This window comes from Grus americana, chromosome 4 (assembly GCF_028858705.1).
Source record: "Grus americana isolate bGruAme1 chromosome 4, bGruAme1.mat, whole genome shotgun sequence".
Classification (NCBI taxonomy): Eukaryota; Metazoa; Chordata; class Aves; order Gruiformes; family Gruidae; genus Grus; species Grus americana.
In genome coordinates this window covers 80,385,164-80,404,324 of record NC_072855.1, presented here as the reverse complement: position 1 = coordinate 80,404,324, position 19,161 = coordinate 80,385,164, and the positions used below count along the sequence as shown (strand labels likewise).

Genomic DNA, 19,161 nt, shown 5'->3' with positions numbered 1-19,161 from the left:
GGGCACCCCGGGAACGGCGGGCCCCGGCAGCGGCGGCTGGGGGGACAGCGGTATGGGGAACACCGTGCGGCGCTTCCGGCCACTGCCGGAAGTACCCGGGCCTGTCCGCGCCCGGAACTTTTCTTCTCCGTCGCGGGAACGGTTTCAGCGCTGCATCGCCGCGGTTCCGCAAGATGGCGGCGCCCGCTGGCCGCTGCTTGTGGAGAGGTGAAGGGGCCTCGCCGTTTCTTGGTTTTTAGCGCCGGGAAAGCGTGGGGGTTGGCTACCGTGTCTTCTCTATCTCCAGCCGGCGAGTTTTCCCTTGCTCGCGGGGCAGGGGGCGACCCCGAGAGGCGGTGGGGCCTGCTCGGGCGGCGGTGGCGGGGCGCCTGGCGGGCCGCCCCCGGGGAGGCGGGGGAGGTCGGGGCGTCTGTCTGAGGCGATGTTTGCTTTTCCCTCGCAGTACTGGCCCCGCGTCGCGGGTGGGTCTTCCTCGGGCTCGACCAGCGCCTTTCTGCCGCCCCCGCCTTGGTGAGCGCCGTGCCGCCCGCCCGGTCCTACGCTGCGGCAGCGAAGTGAGTGCGTTTCCTTCCATCCGAGGCGGCTTGCTTGGCCGTCGGGTGTCCCGGCAGTGGTAGAGGGGGGAGCGTGTAGCGTTTTCAGTGTCTGCAGTGTTGCTCTAACAGCCGAGCGGGCCTTGGTGACATTCCCCAAGCTGCCAGCTTCTAGAGAAACAGCCTGGAGAGAGAAGATCTAAGCTGGACTTGCAGGGAGTGTTTTCCGTTACTCTTGTGATAACGACTGTAACGCTTACGAGGAGAAATTTATTTGATGCTTTTGATATGTGTTTTTGGAGGGTATAGCTGGTTACATTTTGGGAAGTAATGTCAGCAGGAAAGCCGGTGAGCTTATGGAATTGGTTTCAAACAGTTCCTCTTCTTGCTTCAGGTTGCTTTTTGTGGTCTAATTTGTCTCTAATTCTAATATTATGGCATTAGTGGGAGAAGTAAAAATGACCTCTGTCTACAGAGCAGTGAAGCGTGCTGTACACCAAGTGTTGTGAAGGGTTGCAGATTCTTTCGCCATAGTTAGGAGAGGAGTGGAGTATCTAGTTATTACTTTCATATTTTGTCCTTGATTTGAGAGCCTTTGAAAATAGGCAGGAGACTAACGATTGGGGCTAGTGTGTGTTAACTGCAGGCAAAATGATACAAGAAAAGGAGAATAAACCTTTTTGGAAAGGTGGGACTGCCCTGTTCCACTCTAAGAAGAAGGAAAACCCTGCAGATGTGTCTCCTGATTAACAGGAAGGTGCGTGGGATTTCCTCGATGTAGAAGGAGCTCGGGCACAGTGCCCGCCACCAGTCCCTGTGAAGGCGAGACCTGTGAAAGAAAGGCGGTGTGTTATCTTAAACCGGTTTTGCTTTGATGCAATAGGAGGTCATGAACTTGGTTCCGTGCCGCGCGAAAGCGGTTAGGTTGTTTGAAGAGCTTAATTGCCTTCAGAGCTTTTGATTTCTGAAAATTTGGGTTCTAGCTTGGCCATCTGAGACAAATAATTGGGATGAATTTAAGGGATGCTGTTCATCTTCATGTGTAGAACCTTCCTTGTTAACTGTTACTTAATAACTGACACATGACAGTATTTACTTTTTTCTCTTGGCTCATGTGCCAAACTTCAGTTGATGATCTCGCAATATTTTTGTTTGTCGTAGAACTGCAAAAAAAGATTCACAAAAGACCAAGCAGGAAGAAACAAAAAAGAAACAAGTGACTAGGAGGCGGCCGCTGATGAGCAAGCCGGTGGATGATGTATACTTGACATGGTATTATGAGCGGCCATCCTATGACGTGGAAGAGGCTGTGGGTATGCTAAAGAAATTCCAGGAACTGGATTTCACTCACCCCCAGCAGTATGTCTACATTAACGTATTCCTGGATATGGCACTACAGAAGAAGGTAGGTTGGAAGTCTATATGCGTTGCGATATTTTTTCTTTTTAACGGGAGATGGCTGTGTTTTAAGTGCAGAGCAGGTGCCGCTGTCGGCCTTCTCGGCTGCCTCTTGTAGCTTCTCTGATTGCCAGAAAGATGTGTGCTTTTGCAGGTCGCTTTTTGCCTTTATACGTGCGTAATTATTAAACATCCCTCATACTCCTGAGGTGAAGGTAGCACCATCGAGGATTTTGAAAACAGGCTGTTATGCAACTAAAATTAATGTCGGGACAGAACCGATCAAACGAAGCTTTACGTCTGTTTGGACTTTGCACTTAAAGATGTGTTACCAAAGTCGTGTGCGGTGTTCTGGGATGATTGTTACAGGGAGAAGTGGAAAGACAAGCTGCTTCTCCCTCTGTCCTTCACCTTGTTTTGATTTTTATTTTTTAAATAATGTTCCTTGAAAGTACGCTATTGCTTGTTTGCCTATGACCTGTTGGATTTAAAGGTGTCTAGCCCAGTTTAGTCTTTGCCTAAAGCTCCTTCTGCTTCCCCTATAAGTAGAAAAAAAGTTAGGCCACTTGAGAGTTGGCTTCTTCGCATGTGTAACTAAATATCCCTTTGGTATATCAGGGGTCCCTTTAGAGCTGGAAAATAAGTTCGTGCCTAGAGAAATGCAGAGCTCTTGCTCCTGCTTTCGAGGCTATGTGATATTCTTAAGGCTCGGTGAGAGACGCTTTCCGTGCTGATGTTTTGCATGGGCCGTTGCATCAGAAACATCATTTAGATATGCTGTGGCTCAGCATCTCCGTGTTTGTTACTGACCGCACCAGAGCGTGGTGGCAATCCTGGACTCAGTGGTCCCAGCCCCTTTCTTGTTGGCAAAGTGCAGCATAATTAATTCGTGTCTCTTAAGTTTAGATTTGAGTATATACTGGACATGAAAAAGCAGTCAAAATTTACCTTTCATGCTTGTTTGTTATGATGGCTGTGCAAGGAAATCGTGGTAAGATTGCCATTTAGGAGACCAACTCCGCACGATTGTGTAACTTAGCCTTAAGTCCTGATTTCTTTTTTGTTTTGTTTTAATATTTTTCTTTCTTTACTTTTTAGAAAAAAGTGGATCCATTTGCAAGCACTGTTCTTCTTCCGTATCGCTTCACAGATGAAACAAATAAGGTCTTGGTCTTCACAGAGGTGGGTAAGCCTGAATTACTCGCTTTATGCGTGTTGTCTATCTAGCATGCTCTTAAAACACGACTAGTTCCCGTGCAAGTACCACACCTTTTATTGAGAAGACTCTGCAAATGCTTTAGAGAACTTTTAAGCCTGTCTAGGATTCATCTTCAGCAGCATTTAAATTTATTAACAAGCATCTTATAGGATTTCCTTCATCTTGATAGGTTTGCATATATGTAGGTTATTCTAGCAGCGCACGTGGGAAACAAACATCTGTGTAGATGTGACTAAGTAAGAGATGATTAAAGATTGTTTATCGAGTAAAACCCTTGTTGCCTTTTTGTAATACAGGCAGATGGTTTAGCGTAGCAGCCGTGTCCAACCCTGCGGTCTGAAGCCTTAGTAGGCAGCGCAGGATAGAAGTGGGTGTTAATCACAGTAACTTGTGCTGTACCCGGACACTTTTGGGTGGGGGATAAGTAACTTCTCCTCCAAAACCCTAACCAACTTAACAGCCTCTGCCCCAAAGCCTTTGTCTGCTCTCCCAGGAGTTTGCTCATGTGAAACGGTGCGTAGAGCAGTTGTAGCGTCTGTATGACACTAGTTTCAGCCTCTGCTGCTGTCCTTGGCCAGTTAATCATTCTAACAGAGTAGACCTACGTATATTTTTATGATGTTATCGTAGAGAACTGTCACAGGTTTAGTTGGCTGCCCTTTGGGCTTAACTTTTATCAGAGTCTGTACCTGAGCTACAAGGTGAGAATTTTCCTACGGAACGGAGGGCTAATGAAAGACTCGAGCATACCAGGGTCTGTGGTGCTGTATCTCACAACCTTCTCTCTCCACTCAAATTCGTGTGGGACAAGAGATCCCCTGCCGTGTGAAGGTGTCTGTGTGGAAAAAGGTTGAGCGATTGAGATGCTGGCTAGTGCTTTTGGATGGAAGTGCGGAGCTATTCCATTTATTCCTGTGAGGAAAAGTTGATTTTGGCTTTGTCGTGAACGTCTGCTCGTATCAAAAGCTTGAGCCAAAGTTTTTTTACAAAACTGATGCCTTTTACCTTTCCGTATTTCAGACTATTGAAAGCGAAACCTTGCAGAGGGCAGATGAGGTTAATTTCTAAATGCTCTTTGAAGCCAAAGTTTACCAGCACTTTCAGAAGTTGAATACCTTTATTTAACAGTGGTTTTCGGTAGCATGTTCTGTGCTTTTCTTTAGAGTAAGATATTGGCTCCATCCAGTGGATGATTCATTGTAGTTTCCGGGGATGGAGGGAGGAGAGAAAGGGCCTTTGATAGAGCTGCTCCGCAAATGGGATGGGCTTTTCTCCTCCTTCTCCAGTACAAGTCGATTAAAGACTTGACTGCTTCTTATTGGGACCTGGCGTGAAGTGGAGTTAGTGCTGTACATTAAATCACCAGCACTAGATATTTGTGGTCTTGGGTTGCCTTAAACAGTCTTTCCTTCTTAACCTGTAAATAACCTGTTTTGATACCCAGTTGTCCAAGATAAATCACCCATCCAGTGCTGTTGATAGAGACTAATTGGTAGTACAGATGTTAATAAATTATTAATTTTTTTTTCTCTCTCTCAACAGAACGAGCAAGAAGCTGAAATAGCTCGGGAGAATGGAGCTGCTGTTGTGGGAGGAGTTGAATTAATCAAATGGGTATTTGTTTTGGTTTTTTTTAAGACTTGTGTAAATATCCTCCCTTAAGCAGTGACTGGGGTGGAGGGAGCAAGAAACCTCATGTCCAGTAAACTCTAGCTTGAAGTTACCAGCCCATATAGAGAGACATGTGTTTCAGTGCTCAGACATGCTTGTAGGTCAAATTGCATACTGAGGTCATTTATTGTATTCCTAAATATATTTAATTTCTTAATATTGCAGATCTTAGAAGATGAAATCCAAGTGGACTCCTATGTAGCTGTTCCTGCAATTATGCCTAAGCTAATACCTTTAAGGAACAAACTAAGACGAAAATATCCAAGCACAAAGAGAAGTAAGAAGCGATTCTTTCTTAGGAATCTCAAGTACTGAACAAGATGTACCTCTAGAAGTGACACCGAAGCTTTTTTTTGATGAGGATGTATAATTACTTTGAGTATTAGGCTGTATATGACTGAACTGTTTGTTTTGTCTTAGATGAGAGTAGTTTGAGGCATCTAGAACTGTGCTTTTCTTGTACAACAGGCAAATGTGGGATTAGAATCGAGGTAAATTTGCCCACTAGTTGCCCTTATGCTTGTTAGTCCTGAAGAACCATAATAGTATTGTGAAGTTACCCAGGAAAACAGAAACAACTTGCAAAAAACATAGGCACCGAGATAGTTGTCGTCTGACTGTTGTGCAGTTGTGTGGATCCCAGCTTTGTGACTGCTGCTGCTCCTCCTGCCTGTTCCTTGCTACTCAGCAACGGAGTTGTTTATGCATTTCCTTAGTACAGCCTGTTCCTTTATCTGCGTGGTCTCTCCTTTTCACAATGCTCAAGACGTTTCCTCTTCAGGTCAGGTGTTCACAGCAGCAAATCTCAGTCTCTCAGTACTTTTGTCCTCCCTGGCTGGCTGACTTTATTTTAGCTATGTGTCAAGGGTCTATTTCAAATATGAACAAGAGGGGCGTGTTTTTCAACCGTGGAGCCTGCGCCAGCTGCGTGAAGCACTGCATCTTGAACCATATCTCTTCCTTTGCTGCCCCAGCAGCTTGCATAATGTTATGCAAGCTGCAGGCAGTGGTTTTAGGCTCCTAAACGTTTAAGGCAAACCTATTGTCCAAAACATTGCAACAGAGAATACTCCAGATATTTTTGGTGGAATTGAAAGCTATGTTACGCCATTACGAATTCACTTGCGTTGTAGCTTATCCAGGGCTGATTTTTCTTGGAGCTGTCAAAAGATGTGTGGGAGAAGTAGTGCTGGTATTTGAAGCAATTGAGTGATGGTGTAAATCTGTCAAATGAGCCCTTGCAACTGAGATAACAAACAGCTGTCTCGACTTGTGGGAATGGCTGCATTGTGCCAGCGTGTTCCAGGTTGTGTGCAACAACTTATTATTATGTAGTTGTAGATGTTATTTTCAAGACTTGGGCTTGTTCTGACTGAGTAGGCTTTGGGGTCTCAAGCTGCTTTAGTTATACTAGGTAATAAAGCTTTGGTTTATGTATACATAAACACGTTCTTTATCTGAAGTGCAGCCTTTGTTAACCTTGCTTCCTGTATTAGGTGCTCCTGTCTGCAGCTAAATGAGGAAGAAGGGAAGATAGAAGTGATTTATATAGCGTGTGTGAGGACACCATTGTCTTGTCCATGAAACTGCATTTTTCATTGGAGTTTACCTTGATTGCGAGACTGAATTCTCTCTTTTCTAATACCCCAGTTAGCCACACTAATAAGCATTACTCAGACAACTTTTTTGCTTTTTTTTTTTCAATTAGATTCTCTGGGCCATGATATTCCCAAAATGCTGCAACTCTTCAGAGAAGGTCTTGAGTACATGGTACAAGACGAGTGTGTAATCAAGACCAGAATAGCAAGAGTAAGTTGTATATAGAGTTCTTAGTTTTTCCTCTGCGGAGCAGAACTGATGGTAGTATTAAAAGAGGGGGAGAAACATGTTTTCAATGTGTGTTCCCAACATTTTTAACCCTGTTATTGAACTGACCTTTGAACTAAATGGAACGCTTAGTCTTTGTTGCGTGACATCTTCAGCTGATGTGAGCCCTGTACGTTGGTAATGTGTGATGATAGAAGGTGGCTCTGCTAAAACTCAGAGCAAGGCATACTTGATGCCAAGAATGGGATCTGTATTTGCCACTGTATTGGCAAGGAATTGTAAAAATGAACAAAATAGGATGAAAAAGGTACTATTCCTAGTAATTTTCTTGTGAGTTAACATCTTAACATAGGCTTCGCTTTCCTCCTGCCTTCTGCAACATTCTTCTGTCAGTAAAATAAAGGTTATTTGATTTATTATTTTTTCTTAAGCAAGTAAACTGTGAGTTGTCAGTCCATGGTCAGTATGCACTGGTGGATCAAAACCTGTTTCCTTTAACCTAATAATTACAGATGCATTTAATTTTGATAACTTGAGTTCTGGACTGGAGCAAAAAGCAAGAACTGTTTGCGTTACACCTGAAATATAAAATTAATTTGTGCTTGGATGTCACGTAAAAAATGGGATTGTATAAGAGTATCTTTTCTCTTTTTTTTTTTTTTTAGGCCCTTACTATGTTTTCCTTAATTTTTTTTTATATATTCTTATTTTGCCTGCTCCAAACTGTGTTTTTTTTGTTATCGTTCTGTTTTGTCTATTCGTAATCCTGCCTGATTTTCTTTTCCTTTAACTGATAGTGATACAGAAAGGAAGCGTACAAGATGCCTAACCCCTGAAGCTTTGTCTGGCGGTGTTAGAGATAAGCAAGTTTATTAATACTGGCTAGCTGGTCCGAGTTGTGCATGTGAATTTCAAGGGCTTGCTTGTCTATATGATACTCAAAACTGAGATTCTTGGGATTATTTTGCTAAGGTGTCTTATTTATTATACTTTGATACAGGTGGGCAGTATCTTTAGCTGTTTGTAAGTTTAATGGACTGTGCAAAATGCCTGGAGTCTGTAGATCAGTCTTGGTTTCAAGTGTTGTGCCTGTATTCTTTAATTTTTGCTTTGGACTGCTTAAACCTTAATCATTTTATACTGTAGATCAGCCAAGAAAAACCCTGCAAATTAAAATGATTGTAAGGTTTCTTTTTGTATAGTAAAGATGGAAAAATTGTGGGTTTAATAAAGGTGATTGGAGAGCTCTGATGTTTTGACAGTATTCAGTGCAATTGCAGTTGGTTTTGCTTTGTGTCATGTCCTGCAGCTGCGGCTAGAGTTTCTGAAGTTAAAACCACGTCCTGTTGCTGCTGTAAGATGTTGGTGTAACGGATTACCTTAGGTTCTGTGTCTAGGCAGCTCAGCCCTGCAGTTCCGTGGCACTTGAGAAGACGCGGTACAGCCAGAGATGTCACTCTCTGCAAGTCAACAGTAGGTTCTTGGGAATGAACTCTTCATCTTGGATCAGAAGTAGGATGATGAGGGCTTATTTACAGAGTTCATACGTGCGGAGTTCATGTCATCTACGTGGCAGAGGTGACTCTGCACACGGGGTGTGACATGCTCTGTCACGCTGTCGTGTATGGAGTTGCGTGCAGAGGGATAACTCGGTGGTTATGGCTTATGTAAAACATCTCCACCCTGTCTTGCTACTATCCTTCAGCTGACCTAGTTTTCCTGCTGTTTGTGCAGCGGCGCTAGAAGGAGATCGAGTGCAGGCGAGGCCCTGGGAGGCTGAGCCTTGAGTGGTTACGCATATCTGCTCACCACTAAATTAAGAGCTTTTTTAATTTAAATCTCGTCAGTGAGAAAATAATTATTTATGAACTACACAAAAGCACGAGGATGTATTGCTGTATTCCAGACAGTAGCGTAGATGTTTCTGGGAGTCTGCCAAGCTGGCGTTTCTCAAAGAGATGTTTTCCCTTTAGTCCTGCTGTCGTCTCATGTTGCCTGTTAGTTCAATTATGGCCAGTGGCTTGGTGTAACACTGTGCTCCCACGTAAGTCAGCAGCCTCGGTGGTGTTTGCTTAGTAGTAATTGAGATATCTTTGAAAAGCCCAGGAGTTGGCAGCAGTTAAGTTTAATTATTAGACCTGAAATTGTGAAACTGAGAATATAAAATGTTCTTTTAAGACATGGAGCTTAAAGCAGGAGGGAGACAAATGAGGATGCTCGGGATATCTCGGAATCGAGCTGTCTGCAGAGGGCAGCTTAAAGTCACTTTTTTTGAGGGTTTTGACTTGAGTCCATACAGGGCGTACTGTATGTGACAGCGGGGAGGAATTTCGAGTGTATCTTCTTACCTGTGCAGAGAGCTGCCTGTGAAATGGTTCTTCCGTGGAAAAGAATAAGATGGTTTCAGGAGGGGAGACTTTAAGGCTTGTTCAGAAGGATGTGTTTTCTGGGAAGGGACATGTTTACAGGAGCACTGTTTTATTCCCAGGCTTAGAAATACGGAGAGATGTCTGCTGAACCAGAGATCTCTTGGACTTTGCACCCAGAACATAGAGGTGCACGGAAACGAGAGTTAAGGCCGGGAACGGGAATGCCAGTTTGTACTAGAAGTAGCATCTACCTCCCTTGGTTTTTAAGGGGACTGGAGGCCCCAAGTGTCGGTGTCCTTTAAAAAAAGGGGGGGAAAAAAAGAAAAGACTAATGGATCCTTAGCTTTGAACCCCTTTAAAGCAGGGGGAGGGAAAAAATCCCACAGTTGAGGAAGAGCTGTTAACTCTTGCCATTTCAAATGCTTGAGAGTTGAAATCCGTTTATTGGGGGATGAAGGGAATAGTGCAAAAAGCATAGATTCTGACAGTTGTCTTCTGTTACCTGTTTGAGCTGTTCTCTCTTTGAGATATCACATGGATTATTGCAGCCTTTATTATGGGAGTTTTAAGTCTTCGTGACTTGATGTGGGAAGCCATTGGTTGAAGAAAAGGCTGGAACAAACATGGGTGGATCCGTGCTAACGTGTATTTGCTCTGGCATCTTCAAAAAGGGGCGGGCGGGAAGGGTAGAAAACTGGTTCAGGGAATAGAGCGTAGGCTGATCTGTCCTGCTGTACTAGGCATTATTTTAGGAGTATATGTTACAGCATATATTCTTAATGCTGCTTGCTGGAAGAAACCATCTTGAGAGTGAGGTAGAGGCTCAAGCTTTACACCTGTTGTAAATTTATTGTACGTGGTGTGCAATGACTGTTGGCTGAAAGTGCCTATTTTGTTAAAAGTGCATGCAAAAACCCAAAAAAGGCTGTCTTTGCCCTAATTCAGGCAGAAGCGGGTAGAGGAAAACAACATGGTCATGCAGGTGAGTGTTGCAGGACTCTCACTGGACGCAGGAATAAGGGAAGTTGGATTGATTTACTCGAATTTAACGGGTATTTCATATTTCTTCTATGCAAACCATGTTTATGAGAAAGGCAGTTGGAGTCGTATCCTTTTGTCTGCTGTGGGGTCTTCCTGTTGACGTGGGGGTGCCATACATCTCAAAAATAGTTTCACTTTAAATATTATTTCATACTACTTTGAAATGAATTTTATTTGATTAAATAGCTTTAATATTTTAGAGAGACTAAAATGTTAGTAGCTGAGATGGTAAATACATTTCCTTTGAATAGCAAAACTAGAGGATGAGTGCCACTCATGAATAAAAGGAGGGGTTACTTTACTTTGCTTGTTTCACTTAATTTGAAGCTGCATGAAGCGATTTGTTGTATTGGTTTTTTTTTATAGATGGATAGCCTTGTCTAATTTTAGCTAAGATGCTATGTCCATTTCATTAGATATAACAGTAACACGTCCAGGCTGCTATCGGCTTGGGGGTTTGGTTTTTTGGGTCGATGTGGGGTTTTTTTGAGGACCAGTCAAATGATAGGTCTGTTCAGAGAAGGTAATAAGCAATGGAAGTGCCATCCTTGGTTACTTTGCATCGGCGTGGCTTTTGATTTTTGTGTAGTATGTAGCAGAAGTCACTCTTTGGATCTGTATGACAGCTAAGTCAGTTGCAGATTGCAGTGGACGTGTATATTTGTATATATGTTAGTCAATGCATGACTGAACTTAAGAGCTGTCAGCTTTGAAGTTGTTTGGTTTTGCCTAGGTAGTGAAATCATTGTAAAATAGGCTGTAAACGGAAGGAATTGATAGAAATGCCCATGAAGAAACCTTTCTCTAATAGGTTTATTTTGATTGCATTAAGTTTCTGTTGCTCAGTCTTTATTTTTCAATGTATAAATGCTTTGTACTCGATTTTACTTTTTTTAAGTCTTTTATTTGCTGATTCCCAGACCATTAAGTATCTAGTGTAGTAATCATGTCTCAAATCACACCTGCCCCCAGGAACAGAATTTTTTTTGTCGTCTGTTGTGGTGTAGAAGATGAGTTGTAAAGCCTTATAAAAAGCTCTAACTTTAGAGCAGCTTGCAAATTCTGTACCTTATGAATGCTGCTAGGCTTCGTTACTGGTGACGAATGCCAACTGAAGGTTCACTTAAGACCTGAACTGAGTGTAAGGCTTGGAAGCCAATACTATCGAAACTTTCACTTGAGGTATAGTTTCTAATTAGTTATTACCGATGAATTGTTTTGTTTAAATTGTTCCACGTATTCCTTGATTTTGTATTCAGTACAGCACGGTGAGTCTGTCAGTGAAGTGAGATGCTCAGCATTAACAAACAGATTTTTAGGGCTTTTAATTTAAGAATGATTAAGCACTTTGCAATTGGCATAACGATGATAAAGACAAATGTGTTCTGGCAGACTTACAATCCAAATGCAATTCCTCTGCTATGCAGGCCAGAAGAGCATAAACAGGTATTAATGGACCAGATCTGGGAGGACAGTAGTCAAGTATAACAGTATTTCTGTTGCGACGTACTGGGTACGCTTACGGATAAGTGAGATACTAATAAAATCTGCTCGTGCCGCACTGGGAGGCGGCTTTGACCCGAGGATGTTCGGGTTGGCGTGTCTCTTGATTGTGAGTTGCACCTTCTTCAAGAGAGTCCAGATGAGATGACTAGCAGTCATGCTTTAAAGTGATGGGTGTATGAGGGAAGATGCAAGTACTGATTTTTTTGGCAAGAATGTTGGTTCACTTCTAAGTATCAGTGATGGGTGCAGCGAGGATCACGTATGTGTCTGAAGTGAGGTGTGCTTAAGCGCTCCGTCAGACGAGGACGTTGGGCAGAAGGAGGAGCCGTCGGTCTGTGGTTTTTGTTAGAAGGTCAAAAATGCCTTGGATGGGAACCGGGGTGTGTAAAAAGGGTGGAGACAGAACTGGTATTTGTTTAGAGCTCAGTGCTTCCATGTACTTTATGTAAAAAGTAGAAATTCCATGCAATATGGTATAAAATACTTATTTTCTCCGAGTCATTTGGATAAGGCTGTTAATGGGATTTGTAACTCCTTAACAGGGAACACAGAAAACCAAGATCTGTCCGAATTAAGAATAAATACATATCCAGTGCTTTCAGATGAATCAATCTAGGCTTTAAGTTTCACCATGGCTAACTTTGCTTTATCCTTTTTCAGCTGGATATGCCTAATGAGCAGATAATTGCTAATCTACAAACAGTTATCAATGATATCTGCACCTTCAAGCCATTGACTTATGGTAAGTAGCAGTGCTTCTAATGTGGTAGTTGAAGTTACAGCAAACAAAATCAAGAATGAACCATTTTCTTTTCTATTATCAAGATACTTTTAAAATTTCTGCTGTTCCTTGGGACAAGCTGTTAATTTTTTTGTTTGTGTTAATTCCTTAGCAAAAGGATCAGGTTACAAAGGAGTCAAGGTGTGAATTCTGCGTGTTGTACCTGTGGGTTTTGGTCGCTGTTCTGAGCCAAGAATGTGAACAGCTAACATGCTATCTGCTCTTTGTCATAATGAAGTAAACCTTAAACAGATGTCATCAGCTTAGCTGGAGTGGATTGTGAACATAGTTTTATGGAGGAATAGCCTTGTTTAAGCTAAGAAAAATAGAATTTTAATACTGGCTTAATGTTTGCGAAAAGAATCATGTTGCATCTCTTCCAGTGATGCTGTTAATAGTAACTACTGTACAGATGGAGAACAGACGGCAAAAAGCCAAGTACACATGCCTTTAGAAGCATTTCATCCCAAATAAAAAGTATAAGGGGTCAGCTGACTTGAGATAGGAGTAAATAGAAGCAGAAAGTGATGGTGTTTGTGTCCTTAGTGAGTTTATATGTGAACTACACCAAACTAGTGAAGTAAGGGTAAGCCGTGCCGGTCTTAGCGTTTCTACTGATATTTGCGGTGTCAGGCTGGATTCTTGTGGTGGGTCTTTTACGGGCTTAGTTAAAACTATTTGCTGTTTATAGGCAGCAAACTTGATAACTAACATGGCTTTACAACAGTGGAGTCTGGATACGCTTGCTAACTATCAATTAGACCAACTAGTTAGAGATATCTGTTCCTTAGTTCCTTTCAGACTTTCCGTATGTAATAGCGTGTCTTGACGCAGCTACGTAGTTATCACTAAAATGGCATTCCTCTGCAAGTCACTTGATCTAATGCAGGACTAAAAATACCAGCAGGCAAATGTTCTCAGAGTATCATGTAGATCTATTTGTTTCCCATGAAGGAATATGACTGTTTCTGTAGTTCTTGTCAAAAATGGCATTTCATGGTAGGATCCTGAATTAGGAATGGTTTCTTTTGTGCATTAGTCGTGTAGGAATATTTGGGTGATGGACAAACTTCCCCCACCCCATATCTTGCCCATCAGGACCACTTCCCAAAGTGAGTTCCCCTGTATTTCAGGTTTTGGAGAGTGTGTGTGTGAAGCTGTACTTGTATGTTCTAAGGCCCAGGGAGGGGCACTAAAGGAATAAAGCAGCCATCAAGTTAGTAACACCAGAGTGTGAATTGCATTTTGAACCCGATCTGGATGGTGGTAAACCCTTTGTACCAAAGGGATGTGTCTACGTGTGTAGTTCTGATTCTGGTCATGTGCGTGACACAGTATGGATTAGTAAAAGATGAATCAGCCTGGAGATACGAAAAGCGGTAGAGTGACCGAATTGGTGGTGTTCTTTGTTTTCTAGGTCCTATTGTGCAGAGGTTGGTTATTAGATCGTCAACCAGTGAAGGTTTGCTATTGAACCTTGATGGACTTCTACCTCAGGTGGAGAAAGTAGAAGAAGAAAAAAATGCAGAAGATGGTGAACAAAACCATGTCCAAGAAACTGTTAGTACCTGATGCCTTTTCTTGTGGATCTGATGATCAAGCTTGGAAGGCAAATGGTGTCATTCAAATCATACTTTATGAAAAGAAAAAACTAAATGTAACATGTGAATTTCACTTGTCAATTCTGTGTACCAAGAAACATTGTCACAAACAGGAGTTTGTTGTCAAAACTGAAAATGTGTGTTGGTAGCTGAAAGCTCCTTAGTTTGTGTATTGTTGTTTTCTTTGCACATAATGGTTCTTACTTTAATAAAAGTATTTCTGTAACTACTGAAGTATCGCCATCCAATTTCCACAGTTGCGGCCGAAAGGCCAGCACACATTACATCCGTAATGCTGGGCTTTTTACTCCGTCGAAATTGCAGAATGTTGATGCTTTTGTTGTCTTGACTCGGTCCTCCCCAGAGCAACTAATGCGGTTACTCGCAGAAAAGCTGCCGTGTAACTCGCCGACGAAGAAAACTCCTTTTTTATTTACCATTCTGTTTTTCTGCCAAGTCAGAGATGGTGTTCCTTTTGAGCTGGCGGGAGCAACGTCTGGGTGGTGCTTGTGATACCTCGCTTTTCGTTTCAGCTGCATGCGTAGATGCTGGAGGGGTGTACGGCGGATCACTGCTCTGCTGCTTTGAGCCTCTGAATGCAGGTTAGTTTGTGTGACAAATTGTAATAGGTGAGCTTTTTTCTAAGGAAAAATGAGATGTATTCTATGGGAGGAGCGATAATGCACCTTATCTTTCAAGTAACAGTGTTTCATCTGTGCATAAATGATACGATGCCCCTCAGAGAATCCAGTCCATGGTTGGTTTCTACCATCCTGGAAAGAATTATGCTTAAACTGTTTTGGGATGAAACCTGAGTGTAGCCACAAAGTTTAAGTGTCACTTTTTTGTCTGTTTTCTGTCATGGAGGTTGTTATCGATGGGCTCGTGAATAACCTCTTGGGATAAGTGGATGGGTTTGAGGGAGCGAGGGCGGCTTCACAACAAGCAGCAGAAGATCTTTTTCCATAGAAGTGACTCAGAGGAAGACTCCCATGCTATATTTCCAGATGAGATTTTCTTTTTTTGCCTAAAAAAGTTGGCTGAGCCTTCTGTGGATTTTACGTGTTATCGTCTAGAGACGAAGAGCACGTACGTAACGGGACCGCTGAGTAGCTGGGAGCTGTAGGGCTGTCGTCCCCTGCTAGGTTAGTTCTCCTGGAGGTGCACTAGGCTCTGTAGACCTGGCTAGAAGACCTTGACTTTCTAGTGGTTGAACGGAGGCTCCCCATCCCCTCTGCCAGTGTATGGGGGGGAAAAAAAGGCTGCGGGGATCCCCTTTGGTTATCCACCTGCTTAACTTTGTTTCTCTGACTCTTAGTAGCTATGCGTACCCCTTAGATTTGGTGGAAAATCTTGAAAATAAAGACTCTAATTGAAACAAAGGTCCCTCTTAGCCGTAGCACGGTTTGGTTATTTCCCAGTAAAGGAGTTGAACTCTTGTTGGGGTTTGAGCTCGTAAAGACATCAGAAGGCTCAACTTGGCAATGGTTCCACTTTGGGCATGGTTAGCTCTTAGTTCTTTGGGGCTGGTTGGTGTGGATCAAACGGATTAAAACCAAAACACCAATCCTTTTTTGCAACAGCTGGCTTTGAGTGTGTGTGTGTAATGTAATCTTACTGTTCTACCGGATTTAATTCAGCCTGTGGCAACTGCTGTCACTCCTTACTTTGCCTACTCTGTTTTTCTCCAGCATCGTTCTTAAACATAACTGGAGACCAGCATAAATATCCATGCATCTTTTAACTGGCTGTTTAAAAATAGGTTGGTTTTTTTGCTTTGCTGAATTTATTTCCCAGGTTTTTCCACGTTGTTTCCAGCAGGTGGCATTCTTGTTCCCTTCTGGAGAAGTGGTAGGAGAAGAGTTCTCAGTGGATTTTTTTTTTGTACTTTGTCGCTAAATGTACGTCAGTAGAATTGCACTCTAAGATGTAGGATGGTTCCAAAAAGGATCGGCTATTTACGAAAGGGATAAGATTATCTAGATCTGGAAGGGTGCTTTGTGTTTGGGGCTTGAAATCATTCCTATTATTGGAGGCAAGGCTCATTTTTTGGAAGAGGTTACTCTTATCTGTCTGCATAGGAATTGTTGTACCTCCCATCTGCAGCATTTGGCTGCTGTGGCTCAGGGTGCTAGACAGATGAGTGTTAGGCCCCACTGTGTATTTTTGATTATGTGAGGGGCTCTGCTCAGAGTCTGATCAGAAAATTCTCTTTGGGGTCAAGGAAGGCTTCACACTGATTTCTAGGTAGGATGTGGAAAAAGCAATGCCGGTGCACTTGAATAGCCATCTAAACACATCTTTCTTTACTATGGGCTGTGCTCATATGCCTAGTAGGGAGAAGATAACTAAATCTGTTGCTTTTCAAAATGAAGAGTTGATGTGACAGGCAAAAATATTGTGCAATGTGTTCAGTGATGATAACTGCCCTAAACATCCCATTTGGTCCAAAGCTTGTTAGATCAGGAGTTGGTGATGAGGAGGCTGGTAATGAGGAGGCTGGTAATGGTAGTCATTTGTAAGTATCTTTAGAATGGATAATGTCATGGGTTTGGGTTTGGGGTTTTTTTTTTTTTTTTTCTCCTCCTTCCTCTGTTCTGCAGCAGCTGAAGTTGTAGACTAAAGCTTTTTCAGCTCCCTAATACTGATGTCTATTAATTTCTGGTCCGGAGCACCAGGCAAATTTCAGAAGATAGCTGAGGGTAGGTAATCAAGAAGAAACAGAATTTTTTTTAAAAAGTGTTTTGAAGTTGTGTGGTTTTCCCCCCACACACCTTGCGCCTTGAGTAACTTGATAGTACTGATCACTGATGGTTGTGTACTGGCAAGTCAACAAAGAATGAGGTGACAACTTAGGTCTGCAGCAAAAGGCTTGATTAATTATGGCAAGATTTACCTAGATTATTTTTTTAACAGGGGAGGAAAAAAAAGAATCTTGTTGCATAAGCTCCTCATCTGTCTAGCTTTATTAGTTCAAGTACAGCATCCTCTGCCAGTACATCGCCTCTGCTGTAACCTTTTTCCACTTGGAGTTTGTGCGGAGGGTGCATGCTTGTGTGAAGGGAAAAGATCAAGCCATGGGGGTGGGCTTTGTTTTGAGGACCTGGCTCTCAGCTCAGGTGCATCTCAAATGGATCACGAGGGGTTGATTAACACTGAATCTTAGCAAAAGGTAGGGTATTGCTTTGCAGGAACATTGTTTCACCCTGCAAATAACCTTTTGCACCTCTATGTAAGCAAAGAGTGGTTTTATTACTAATGAATTAAATAAACAAGGATTATTATGAGATAATAGAATAGTTATGTGCTGTTTGCAACCTGAAAGGAGCACTGTGAAGGTAAGTTACCTGTTGGTGCAGAAAAGCAAGGCTTATGATATCATTTACATATGTTTCTTGGCCTCTTCTCTATTTTTTTCTTGGCTTTTTTCAAATACTATACTATATATTATGGAAAAAGGTAGACTTGTCTTGTTGAAGATGTGTGGCTTTTAAAAAAAGTGCTGCTTAAGCATAAATATACAGATGAACTTAAATCATAAGCTCTCAGATGACTGACTACTTTTAAAGAATAAAAGTGTGGAATAATAAACGTTCCTGCAGAAAACTATACTCGGAGAAGTTGAACGATTAAAAGTCAGGGGAGCCAAAAAAGTAGGTCCTGACCTTAGCAAACTTTCAGCTAGATGTCTTCAGGTGGAATCCTGCAGTTGTGAGTACATGTTAGTACGCTACTAATTGATAAAGTAATAACGCCCCTGGTCTGTGTAATAGTGCAATAGTATTAGACAAGCTGTTGAGTATATTGTGATTTTTATCCTGAAATGCTCGATTGACGTGCCGGAGAGATGAAAGGGAGGAAGAGAACACGAGATTATTCCCCCTTTAATAAGCTTACTTCCAAAACCCGCGGAGTGGGAATTGTTATACATGTGGGTTTTGTGCCAATACGCCTTAGAAACCAGTTTAATTGTTACAGCAAGCATAACTAAAATGGCATCGCGGGCTTCTAGAAATTAATACCAATGTACTCATTGCAAAGCGCGGGCTTGTAATGCTTTAGCTGTTTCTGATTAGTTAGAGCGGCATATAAATAGGTTATGACCTGAATGTGAAGTTCTTGCAAGTCCTGTGTGCTACGTGGCACTCTTTTTACCAGAGTTTCTGTTAATGAGTGCTTCATCCTCCTTTGGTAGGTAAACAGAACCCAGATCTTCTATCAAAAGCAAAACGGCAGTAGCCCACAAAGTGGTTACCCAATGATGTGGTGAAGTGAGAAAGAATGTGTTACCGGGCATAAACTAGTCCGTGCTAGCTGCTTTTGTGTCGTGTTACCTGCAGTAAGTAGAAACTTATTTCGAGTAAGTTACTCCGCAGTGAAAGGTACTCTAGGCAAATTCTTTGTGCATACTCTTGGGTCCTTTTTCAGTGCGTTTACCCTTCCTTGTCTCCTGTCTAATTTTTAGCGACACAATCCCAGTTAGCCGAATGTGGTTGGCAGCTTCGTTTCAACCAAAAATATTTCTTGGGGAAGCATTGAGTTATGGCACATGAGGGCACAGCCTCTTTGCTGCTAAAAGTCTGCTTTTACTGATGGTAAGAAAGCAGGGGTTGATGTGCGGGCCTTGGAATCGCCCCTATTTACGAGTATTGAAAAAGGTCACGGATGTTCCTTGTGGAAAAAAGGGAGTGCTGCAATACATCTAGTGATGCAGATGATGTATGATTGCTTTTAAAATTGTCTTATGTGAAACTGCTGTTAGTTTAAGTAAGGAGGAGCAGGCAGCGAGCTCGGATTCGCAGTTAGTGTCTACAGAAACATTTGCCCAAACAAGGAAGAAATTGCCGTGGAGGCATGCATGCAGTTGTGGGAAATGAAGGGTTTAGGCTGACGCTCAGCTTAAACCTGGACTTGTACGGGAATTAATTGTACTCCAAAAAAACTTTGAATCTGTATGGGTCAAACTGAGTTCGTGGGGCTTTTCCTGTGAATTATGGCACGGAGGTAAAGTCAGAAGAGCGGGACAGGGATGTTACAAATGCCACGTTCAAAACAGGTGCAGGAAAGACTTGCCTCTCGGCACCCGCGGGGGATTTTCCAGGGTGCTAGCGGTTAGAATTAGCACTAGTCCCACAGTTTTTGCTGTGCTGTAGCTGAGCATAGTCTTGGAAATGTCAAGTAAAATCAGCCTTGTACACCTCCTGAATTTAACTTG

The 19,161-nt window shown here is 42.5% G+C and overlaps 1 protein-coding gene across 1 annotated transcript; it reads left to right on the top strand.

Annotated features, from left to right (window-relative positions):
- The first annotated feature begins 94 nt into the window (after nt 1-94).
- MRPL1 (mitochondrial ribosomal protein L1) lies at nt 95-14,180 on the top strand. Its single transcript, XM_054824741.1, has 9 exons — nt 95-207; nt 443-554; nt 1,695-1,938; nt 3,030-3,113; nt 4,693-4,764; nt 4,987-5,098; nt 6,530-6,630; nt 12,225-12,306; nt 13,763-14,180. The coding sequence occupies exons 1-9, from the start codon at nt 174-176 to the stop codon at nt 13,915-13,917; spliced, it is 996 nt and encodes a 331-aa protein (XP_054680716.1). The 5' UTR covers nt 95-173; the 3' UTR covers nt 13,918-14,180.
- The last annotated feature ends 4,981 nt before the right edge of the window (nt 14,181-19,161 follow it).